The 11,113-nt window shown below is 38.9% G+C and overlaps 2 protein-coding genes across 2 annotated transcripts; one reads left to right on the top strand and one right to left on the bottom strand.

Annotated features, from left to right (window-relative positions):
* The first annotated feature begins 582 nt into the window (after positions 1–582).
* On the top strand, positions 583–7,544 carry LOC133877975 (uncharacterized). Its single transcript, XM_062316446.1, has 9 exons — positions 583–794; positions 877–962; positions 1,194–1,241; positions 1,339–1,427; positions 1,722–1,775; positions 2,374–2,441; positions 2,564–2,613; positions 2,744–2,841; positions 7,257–7,544. Exons 1-9 carry the CDS (start codon positions 736–738, stop codon positions 7,359–7,361), a joined length of 657 nt encoding a protein of 218 aa, XP_062172430.1. The 5' UTR covers positions 583–735; the 3' UTR covers positions 7,362–7,544.
* Positions 7,545–9,398: 1,854 nt separating this feature from the next.
* LOC133877928 (aquaporin TIP1-2-like) lies at positions 9,399–10,703 on the bottom strand. Its single transcript, XM_062316381.1, has 3 exons — positions 10,472–10,703; positions 10,071–10,321; positions 9,399–9,977 (listed from the first exon to the last, which is right to left on the bottom strand). Exons 1-3 carry the CDS (start codon positions 10,602–10,604, stop codon positions 9,603–9,605), a joined length of 759 nt encoding a protein of 252 aa, XP_062172365.1. The 5' UTR covers positions 10,605–10,703; the 3' UTR covers positions 9,399–9,602.
* Positions 10,704–11,113: the final 410 nt, after the last annotated feature.

Raw genomic sequence — 11,113 nt, 5'->3', positions numbered from 1 at the left:
TGTTTTCGTTAGGAAAAAGAAAAAGAAAAAGAAAAAGAAAAAGGAAAAGAAAAATTCAAGAGTTGGTTAAGACTATCACATCAGTATTGTGAGATAGTTATAAGATAAACGAAAAATGCTCTATACACTCTCATTCTACTAGGCTGATGTGGTAATGCTCATTAACTTTTTTTTTTTTTTTTTTTTACAAGAACTGATCAAAAGGCTGATGGGCACTGCCACATTAGCCAACTCAATGAGATAATGGTGAAATGAAAGTGTATTATTTATCATTGCTTGAGATAAAAATGTAGTATGGATGTACAAGCAGTTGTGATTCGCAGTTATTGTCTCTAACCGCAACCGCCTTAGATGGTTATCGAATTTTTCGTAACCGCAACCACTCCACCTTAAGCAATTAACGATTTTAAAATAACCGTCGGTTAGCGATTATTGAAACTTATAACCGACGGTATGAAAGTATAGTATGTATCATTGCTCGAGATAAAAATATATAGTATTTAGCATTACTCTTAATAAAATATGTGGGATTGGAAATTTCTTACCGGAGCAGGGCCTATTTATCCTAGCAACTTGTTGGGGTGGGCCTCCTTCTCAGGCACATTGCACGGCTTGCCGGGAAATTTTGGGTTCCGGTGCTGTGGAGTATTTAGTACGAGATACCCCAATCTATAGTGACCGAAGCGAAATATCCCGCGCAGATTAGCCAACTGTAAACCAAGGCCACAGTCTCAAATGTCTCCACTGTCCAACCGCTATCTCTTCGCTTACAATTCTCTCCAGGCCCTCGGATGGTAATTCTCTACCAAATCTCTCTCTCTCTCTCTCTCTCTCTCTCTGCCTGTGTTTACTGTATTCCTAATTTTCTTATGGCAGGGCATTTGCTCTCTCTAGAATTTTGAGCAGCTTTGTAATCACCAAGTCCGTTCATGGAGCTTACGCTTCTGCTGGAGAGCTAATCTGTCAGTTTTCTAGCCCTCTGTTTGGTTTATGATAAAATTGGGGAAACAATTGGAAAGAATGAGAGAATTTCACGAACCTAATGTTGATTTAATTTCAAATCAAGAAAAACAAAAGTCTGAGAAATTCGTTCTTCTAATTGCAATTGCTGTTGTGTCCTTCATTTTCTCAGTATTGAAGTAAACCCAAGCTTGAAAATGTATATTTAGTTTTGTTATTTTTTTGGAGTGAAGGTTTGCTGCAAACGGTTGCATTCTTGGAAATTGTACATGCGGCCATTGGTAGGTTTTGTAAGGTTTCATAGATTTTCATTTTTATGGGAATATGATTGAGTGTAATATATATGTGATTTTGATGTCTGAATGTTTGAAATTGGAGGTATTGTGCCAAGTGGAGTGGTGAATACCCTGATGCAATGGGGAGGAAGGGTTCATTTTCTGTTGGTGGTTGTTCGTCAAATCGATGAGGTTCTCTAAATTGTTTTTGGGTTCTCATAATTCAATTTAATTTCAAAACTATTTTCATGTTTGATTCCGCGGATTTGGTTCTTGTTCATGACTTACAAGTTTCGATGTGAAGCTTTTGCCTGACAAAAGAGTGTTTGAAGAAGGGAAGGGCAAGCACACAATGTGACAGTCTCTTAGGGCCATTTGTTAGTGCAGTGTGGGAGATCAGATATAGATTTTGAATTCATGTATTGTATGTGGTATGTTTGTGATGCTGAAAGTGATAAAGAAGTCATTGTTTCTAGCTTTTTGTAGGTCCAAGAGTTGCCATCAGTTTTCATAACTTTTGTTGCTTGGAGCTTAACTGAGGTAAGTTGTTTTCTTATCATCTTTCACTTGAATTTTGATATGTATCAGTATATTGTAGGGTCCGTTTGCTGAACACTGGGATCTTTGCTTTCCAAGTAGGGATGGATGTTTGATAGGCTTATATACCAGTTATGTTGAAGACAACAATGTGGTTCAGGACCAATTTGGTGAAATGAATATTTACAGAGTCAAAAAACTTAGTCTCAGAATTCTCTACCTGTGACAATAATAGAGTCACACTGTTATGACTGAAAATCCTTTTGCCAGTGGTTCGAATCCACTTCTAATGATCTTGTGATCTTTCACTCATTCTTTGAGAATTGTTCTCTCTCTCTCTCTCTCTTGTTGGTTTGGTAATTGGGAGGAACAGAAGGCAAAGATGGTTCTCTTCATTTATTTCTTTTTTATACCACCAAGTCACTTTTTTTTTGGCTTTATTTGTCCTATTGCATTATAGGTTACAGATTTTTTATCCATGCCAACATGATATTGAGTAATTATAATATCAAGTGACATACATCTCACATTTGTTTCTGTTTGTGCTTCATGACTGTCATGGTATAAATAAATATGACAATGATGATGATCCTGGATGCAGGTAATTAGATATCCGCATTATGCTTTGAACTGCATAGGAAATTGTCCATCTTGGATTACCTATCTCAGGTTTTTCTTCTTCTTCTTCTTTTAAATTTTCCTATGAAATTATATGCATGCACCATTACAGATACATTATATAAGCAGAAGACGATGTTTTTATATAAATTACATACTTTACACTTCACTAGGTACACTGCATTCATTATGCTGTATCCTACAGGACTTGTCCTTGGTGAAAGTAAGTCTATGTTTTCCAATCATCTGAATGACTTTACTATGTAAAAATATTATTACAATCCACTCTCCCTTTCCATTTCTCTCATTTCTTATCACTTTTTCTTCTGTATAATTTTGTCATTGCCATGCAGTGTGGCTCATGTACCAAGCGCTTGAATTTATAAAGAAGAAGCATCTCCACGAAGATTTATTTAATGGCCTTCCCTTCAGCTATTATAATTTTCTCAAGGTTTGTTTATATTTTTGATTCTGTGAGGAAACCTCAATTCTTTCTTGGAAAGATGAGGAGTTTTGCCATTCTTTTCGTTTCCTTTCCTTTGAGTTTTTGTACTATGGCTTTGGTATGAAATTAACTTAAATGGTACATGTTTATTTATATAGGTTATAACCTTTGACTTAAGTGAAGATGGTAATTTGATAGGTTGTTTGTCCTACCTGCCTGCCTGCTTCAGCAGGCACAGGGTTTGAATTTATGCAATTGGGTTTAGGTTTGGAACTTAAAGCTAAATTGTAGTTAAAAAATCAAATTGTACCGTTTATGTACCTTACATTTTTTTTTTCTTTATCATGTAATACATCTATTACTTGGCTAAGCTGTGTTCTAGCTCATACTGATGCAATCAAATAATAAAAAAGAACAAATAAAAAGGGATAAAGGCTACTTCGAGAGAGCCGTGATGCCCAATGGCTACTTTGAGGGAGCCGTGACCTCCAAGATACCAACAAAGGTTCTAGGTTTTCATAATATTCAACATGCTTCTTTATTGATTAGGGTTACACTTATGTAGAAGACGATTAGGTCATAAGACATAATCATTAGGTCTATCTGTCATAACATTATGCAGGAAAATAATTAGAAAGGAAATAAACTAATGGAAAATACATTCCTTATTAATTAAAACACTTAGGGAAATAATATATGGAGATTTTATTCCTTATTCACTGCTGTCTTGGGGATTCGGTATTGCCACGTAAGCCCTAAAATTCTGAATGTATCATTCCTCTCCCTTAACATCTTCCTTGTCCCCAAGGAAGAACTCCGGAACCTCCTCCAGGCACAGCTCATTGTACACATCAACAGGACCAACCGTACCAATCATGCACATCTCATCAGGAAAGCCAAGAGTAGTTGGTCCACAAGTTTTTGTCCACCCATAGCCTGTGACTACAAAGGAACAACTAGTAACGCTCAGGAATTCTTCCACCTCAGTGCTCAAGGGTGCACCTTCCGAAATTATTAGCCGCAGTGATATGTTCAGAATTTTAGAGCTTACGTGACAGCACACGTGGCAATACTGAATCCCCAAGACAGCAGTGAATAAGGAGTAGAATCTCTATATATTATTTTCTTAAGTGTTTTAGCTAATAAGGAATGTATTTTCCATTAGTTTATTTTTCTGCATTATGTTATGACGGCTAGACCTAATGGTTATGTCTTATGACCTAGCCATATTCTATATAAGTGTAACCCTAATCAATAAAATATCATGCTAAATATTATGAAAACCTATAACCTTTGTTGGTATCTTGGAAGTCACGACTTTTTCGAAGTAGCCATTGGAGATCATGGCTCTCTTGAAGTAGCCCATATCCCTTTTCTTTTGTTCTTTTTATTATTCAATTGCATCAAGTGGTATCAGAGCCAGGCTGATTGTTTTCTACAACAATCTCTGATCCACACCATAACCATGTCTTCCGATTTTTTCGGAATGAAGAAGAACGAGCAAGGTGGGAAAAGCTATGGTTAGAATTCCTCGCATGGAAAGAGGAATCAAGGAAATGGATGGAGGAGATCAGGAAAAGAATTGAAAGCTTTTATCCACCACGCACCTCTCCGACAAGCCAATCTTTGCCCATAATGGGAGAGTTAAACGCAGGTTCTGTTGGTACGAATTTTATGCCCCATATAATCAATGTCAAGGCTACCAAGGACGTCACAATGCCCCCTGATTTTTCTGGGGATATTTCAAGCCCGGATGGTCGTATTGTCAAGGAAGGAGTTGCTGGAATTCTTGTAGTAGCTAGTCTAGTGCATTTTGCATCAACAACATGGTTCTACCTAGCAGCCAGCTTGAGCCGAAACCAAAGAAGCTGAAGAATGGGTTCAGCAGGCCAAGAGAGTTCTTGTCTCTCTATCCAAAAGGGGCCGAAAATATCAAAGGGGTGTTGCAGCAGATTGTGAAGAAGAAAGAAGAAGAGATGAAGCAAGGGTTGGAAGAGCATGGAGTGATTTTTAAAAAACCAGAATTCTTCCTTGGGGACAAGGAAGATGTTAGGGGAGAGGGATGATACGTTCAAAATTTTAGGGCTTACGTGGCAGCACACGTGGCAGTACCGAATCCCCAAAACAGCAGTGAATAAGGAGTAGAATCTTCATATATTATTTCCCTAAGTGTTTTAGCTAATAAGAAATGTATTTTCCATTAGTTTATTTCCTTCTTAGTTTATTTTCCTGCATTATGTTGTGACAGCTAGACCTAATAGTTATGTCTTATGACCTAGCCATCTTCTATATAAGTGTAACCCTAATCAATAAAATATCATGCTGAATATTATGAAAACCTAGAACCTTCGTTGGTATCTTGAAGGTCACGGCTCCCTCGAAGTAACCATTGGAGATCACGGCTCTCGAAGTAGCCCATATCCCTTTTCTTTTGTTCTTTTTATTATTTGATTGCATCACGCAGCCGGCCACCTATTCTGGCTTTGACTGGGTTGGGTTCTTGCAATGTATTTTTTATACCTTCCTGCACATTTTCAAAAACTTGAGGAACCCCAGCAAGAAGTGTTGGCTTCAGCTCCATCATATCATCCCTCAATGCATTAAGATCCCCATGATAGTAGCCAACCGAAGCACCCTTATGAAAAAAATACTCTTCAATCATACGATCAAGGATATGAGCAAAGGGTAAGTTCTAGGGCGCAATTGCACCAGCAACACCTACAGGCTGCTTTAAAACAAACAACCGGCGATCAGCAAAAGGGGATGGAATTATATTACCATATACACGTTCGGCTTCTTCTTTTTGTTCCTTCTTTCTTTTCCTGAACCAAGCAAAAATCATGCCCTGCTCTTCCTTCTCCTTCTCATTTCGTTTTAGTTCTGGTTTTGTAAACATTACTCTATGCTCTTCCAACACGTGCTTTCTTCTTCACATTCTACTGCAACACCCCCTTGATATTTTCAGCCCCTTCTGGATAGAGAGACAGGAACTCTCTTGGCCTTCTGGACCCATTCTTCAGCTTCTTTGGTTTTGGCTCAAGCTGGTTGCCAGGTAGAACCCTGCTGTTGATGCCAAACTACACTAGACTAGTTGCTACAAGAATTCCAGCAACTTCTTCCTTGACAACACAACCATCAGGGCTTAAAATATCCCCAGAAAAATCAGGCGGCATCGTGACGTCCTTGGTAGCCTTGACATTGATTATATGGGGCATAAAATTCGTACCAACAGAAATTGCGTTGGACTCTCCCGTTATGGGATTGGCTTGTCGGAGAGGTGCGTGGTAGAGAAAAGCTTTCAATTCTTTTCCTGATCTCCTCCATTCGTTTGCTCGATTCCTTTTTCCACGCGAGGAATTTTGACCGCAGCTTTTCCCACCTTGCTCGTTCTTCTTCATTCTGGAAAAATCGGGAAGACATGGTGATGGTGTGGATCGGAGATTGTTGTAGAAAACAATCAACCTGGCTCTGATACCACTTGATGCAATCAAATAATAAAAAGAACAAAAGAAAAGGGATATAGGCTACTTCGAGAGAGCCATGATCTCCAATGGCTACTTTGAGGGAGTCGTGACTTCCAAGATATCAACAAAGGTTCTAGGTTTTCATGTTATTCAGCATGCTTCTTTATTGATTAGGGTTACACTTATATAGAAGACGACGAGGTCATAAGACATAACCATTAGGTCTAGCCGTCATTAATTATGCAGGAAAATAACTAATGGAAAATACATTCCTTATCAGCTAAAACACTTGGGGAAATAATATATGGAGATTATATTCTTTATTCACTGCTGTCTTGGGAGATTCGGTACTGCCACGTAAGCTCTAAAATTCTGAACGCATCATATACTCAGGCTGATTTAAGGAATATTTAGCCATTTGTTAGGCAGGAACTGGTTGGGAATTTCAAAATCGGTGTCATAAATTTTTTTTTTTTTTTTTTTTTGGCTTTAGAGTTGCTCCTCCTAAACCTGCTCCAATGCTATTCCTAACTTAAGGATAGGGTCACATCACTTCGATATAGAATGCTTTTCTGACATGGAAGTTTCTTAGGAGAAAAAGTCGGGAAGTTTAAAACCATTTTGGAACGTCTAACTTTTTGAACACATTGATTAATCTCTTGGATTCCAGTTCTTTCCAAGAACATTTACCATAATATTCCAGGTTGTCCTGCGAGGTAGTTTGGTAAACATTCGCAGTTCTCTCTCTCTAATTTTCTCCTTTTATTCTTTCCTATGGTTTTCACTAAACGATGGTTCTGGTGTTCACCATATCTGCATCACAGATATAGTGTAGCCAAGGGAAATTGGTGTTTTCCTTCTTTCCATATGCTACAATGCCCTGACTTCTCTTTCAATCTTCATTTTTGTAAGTTAGTTGTGTACCCTTTTGAAATTTAGTTGAATTTTCTGTTTCAGGTTCTTCTTCTCTGCTACCCTTTCCTAGGTTTAAAGCTTTACCTGCATATGTTTAAGCAACGGAGGTCAAAACTTGGAAAACACCATAAAAAGAAGAAAATTTGAAGGTTGGTGCTCTTTCAGATATGGTTACTAGTTGGTTGCCACTTAATGGTAGCTCGGGAGCTTGAAACCTCAGATGTTGTATGCCATGTTCATGGGCTTCATATGTATTCTTGTAATGTTTTTCTTCCTTGATTCACTACTTTTTAATAGTGAAAAGTCAGACTGCATATGCAGTTCCCTCAATTTATTTAACTTTGAACAAATTTAGATGCCCATTACCAATATTTTTTATTCAAATGTTTACTTGATGATATATGAGTAAATTTGTGTGTCAATATTGGAAATTTTATATGTTGGGAGCATGTATTCTAGTGTCATAGTGCTATGCTGGAGTCTGTTGCATGGTAATGGGAGTGTAGCATGGCAATCTAATTACTTTTGTAGCTGGACTTTTAGAATAAACAAATTTAGGATTCTCATTGTGATCATGGGTCTCTTCTTTTATGCTTATGTTAGCCTCCCCAACACCCCCCCCCCCCCCCCCCCCCCCCCCCCCTGCGGCGCTTTTTTAGACTTCTGTAGGTTTGATAAGATTTTCTTGTAAAGTGCAAGGGAAGAGACATTTTCTGTCATTTGTCATTTTCCCCTTGCTTACTGTTGTTGGGACACAATGACACTCCTTGCTTCCGCTTTAAAAACAGACCCGTTTGGTGTGATGTCGAAGTCCATAAAAGATTTGAGTTTGGCTCCCTTAACGTACTAATTAGTTTTAGGTGGAATGGCAGCTCAGGTCCAACAGATAGTATTAGAGCTAAGAAATCATGGGATCGAGTCATGGGAGCGTCATTGTGAGGTAGGGATTGTTGGCACACAATGCCGCTCCTTGCAACCGCTCTAAAAATAGGCCGGTTGGGCGCAATATTAAGGTCCATAAAATACTTGAGTTTGTCTCCCTTAACACTAATTAGTTTTTAGGTGGAATGAGAACTCACGATTTGGCAACTGACTAAAATAAACACCCTTCATATAGATATTATAAGGTATAAATTATAAAGGTAAGTTTATTTTGAACGGGTTTGCCAAGTGTTTGTCAAGTCTACTTTAACTGTCTCTTCTGCTTCTCGCTAGGAACCTGTATGGCGGTATACATCATATGTCCAGCAAGATAGTCTGCCTGCCCTGTCTTTCAATTAGACTTCCTCTGTCTACAACCTTTTTCCTTTTCCTGCTAAACCCTCCTTTATCAATAGTTCATATGCTTAGTTTGCACTTTCATGTTGATACAAACTTTAAGTAGAATTCACTTTTAAAAATTGGCTTGCATAGGGAAAGTGTCTAAGAGCTTATATAAACATGGTTAAAATTGCATTTAACCAATGTAGAATACTTCATATCGTAGTACGTCTCTTGTTTAAGCAATAATCGTTTTTGTAATAGTTCAATAGTTCTCAAGAAAATATTCGGGCTGGGGCTGCCCTTTTTTATTCATATGATCTCTATGATGTATTATAATCCCTATTCCGATCATAGATAGCTCTATGCATTATAGCTTTGCTTCGCTTCCTTTGAAGGTCCCATATTCTCTCAGGCATGTGAGTTCATTTGTATATCCTTGAAATAGATGAGGGACAACTGGCATTGACTCTAGAGAGTGCTTGTGTCGTGGCTAGAAGCCAAACCAGTGAGCTGGGCATTTTTGGGGTAGTTGAGAGTGCTGCCGAGGAAATTTAAAATCTTCTTTCTTATTTGATATATTACATTAGATAATTTAATAAATGTTATTTAGTAGACCGTTATACGATTACATACAACTAAAATGACGTGGTAATAAAAATTAATTAATTAATTATTTATTTATTTTTTATTTTAACGAGTTCTGATCCGATCATTGCTCATTATATTATGAGTTATAGGGAAGAATGGCACCTAAGGAATATGCCGCTAAAATTGCATTTTTTTTTATTTTTTTAAAGTGATCCAGACTACTAAAACCCACCAAATTATTTGTTTTTTTCAAGTGGTGGTGGGCATATACTGGGTAGGGGTACCCCTTTACACCTAAAACTTTTTAAAAACTCGAAAGGACAAAGAGGGAAATTCTTAAACTGAGCACAGATGGACATTACTGATCAAAATGATTGCAGGAATACAAGACAGTTTCAACTTACACAAGAATCAACGATTAACAACAGCAAGGTACAAACAACGTACACCGAAACACCCATAGCTGAAACCAAAAGAAACCCTTTTCCAAAACCGAGAAAAGAGAAAGAGAAAGAGAAAGAGAGAGATCTTTATGGCTTAGAAATCTGTAGCGGGGAGCGGCTCATGGGTGTTTGGGCTGATGAAGAAGAGCTCGTAGACGACGGCGGCGATGGCGGAACCAATGAGTGGGCCGACCCAGTAGACCCAGTGGTTGTCCCATGACCAACTGACCACAGCAGGGCCGAAGGAAACTGCTGGGTTCATGGATGCACCGTCAAAGGCACCGCCGGCTAAAATGTTGGCGCCCACTATCAAACCAATTGCAATGGGTGCAATTATGCCTATGTTACCCTTCTTTGGGTCCACGGCTGTGGCGTAAACGGTGTAGACCAACCCAAATGTCATCACAATCTCAAACACTAATGCATTCCATACAGTCACATCAGAAGATAGAGAGAACGCGGGTGTTTCCTGCATCAAATCGATTCAAACAAAAATCAAAATCTAACAAAATATATTGAAAGTTGTGCAGATATATTGATCCGTGATTAATGCCTTACGTACCAGTCCACCGGTAGAAAACTTAAGAAGCAAGCAGGCAACCACAGATCCAAGAAGCTGGGCGATCCAGTACAAAAAACCCCTAATGAGTGTGATGTGCCCGCCCAGGAAGGCACCGAATGTAACAGCAGGATTCACGTGCCCGCCGGAAATGTTTGCACCGATTGACACTGCCACGAACAGTCCAAAGCCATGAGCCAAAGCTGCGGCTACAAGGCCGGCCGGCGTTGTCGAGCCATTATCAGTCAGCTTGTCTGCCAAAACATTCATCGATTCAACATTTGATCAGTTCAGTTTCTCAGTTAATTATCTCAATTCAAATTACTACAAAAAAGAAAGAAACAAAACTACGACTTAGGCCCCAAAGAAGTTGGAAACAAAAAATGGGTCAGTCAGGGCCTTACTGAAAGCCACCCCAGAGCCTTCACCGGCAAACACAAAAATGAGCACTGAGATGAACTCAGCCAGGGCGGCTTTGAGAGTCCCGAAATCGCCAAACTCGGCCGGGCTTCCAATGGCAATTTGGGAAATCGGCATTTTCTAAAATGTCAATTTAGACTCGAAATCCTAGAGCTTCCGAAATATATCCAAATTGCACTAGCTTTTTCTTGCTTCTTTCTTCTTCCTTTCTAGCTTACATGGAGGTAGTTTATATACAGGAAGGGCTAAGGCTAACGGCCTTTTGGAAAACCGGAATAGCCGGTTTCTACCCGGTAACAACTTGTTTTCAACGAGGAAAAAAAAGAAAAAAGAAAAAAGGCTCCTTTTCCTTGTCACTAAAGGCCTCCGTTCTGTTCTAGGCTTGCCACGTGGACGGATGATCGCATAGTTAAGAAATTCTAATCACCGACCGAAATGGGGTGTGGTGGTGGGTCCACCAATGATTGTTTGCTGTGGCTCTGCTTGACCGACCATTGGATTGTTTATGCGGCTGTGATGTAGACCTCCGTGGTTAGTTCTGGTGGCTTCATTATCGTGAACAATTGATCATCACTTAAGTATATATCCTTAATTTGTTTGGTGGAGATCATGAAGAGACGATGATA

Source organism: Alnus glutinosa, chromosome 9, assembly GCF_958979055.1.
Source record: "Alnus glutinosa chromosome 9, dhAlnGlut1.1, whole genome shotgun sequence".
NCBI classification, from domain to species: domain Eukaryota; kingdom Viridiplantae; phylum Streptophyta; class Magnoliopsida; order Fagales; family Betulaceae; genus Alnus; species Alnus glutinosa.
This window is presented reverse-complemented; position numbering and strand designations above follow the sequence as displayed.

Bases quoted from the DNA above. Each gene is read 5' to 3' on its own strand.
- LOC133877975 (XM_062316446.1), top strand. From the start codon at position 736: ATGTCTCCACTGTCCAACCGCTATCTCTTCGCTTACAATTCTCTCCAG. The intron at 1,776-2,373 runs GTAAGTTGTTTT...TCCTGGATGCAG, and splicing joins TTGCTTGGAGCTTAACTGAG to GTAATTAGATATCCGCATTA. The intron at 2,614-2,743 runs GTAAGTCTATGT...ATTGCCATGCAG, and splicing joins AGGACTTGTCCTTGGTGAAA to TGTGGCTCATGTACCAAGCG.
- LOC133877928 (XM_062316381.1), bottom strand. From the start codon at position 10,604: ATGCCGATTTCCCAAATTGCCATTGGAAGCCCGGCCGAGTTTGGCGAT. The intron at 10,322-10,471 runs GTAAGGCCCTGA...ATGTTTTGGCAG, and splicing joins AGGCTCTGGGGTGGCTTTCA to ACAAGCTGACTGATAATGGC. The intron at 9,978-10,070 runs GTACGTAAGGCA...GATTTGATGCAG, and splicing joins AGTTTTCTACCGGTGGACTG to GAAACACCCGCGTTCTCTCT.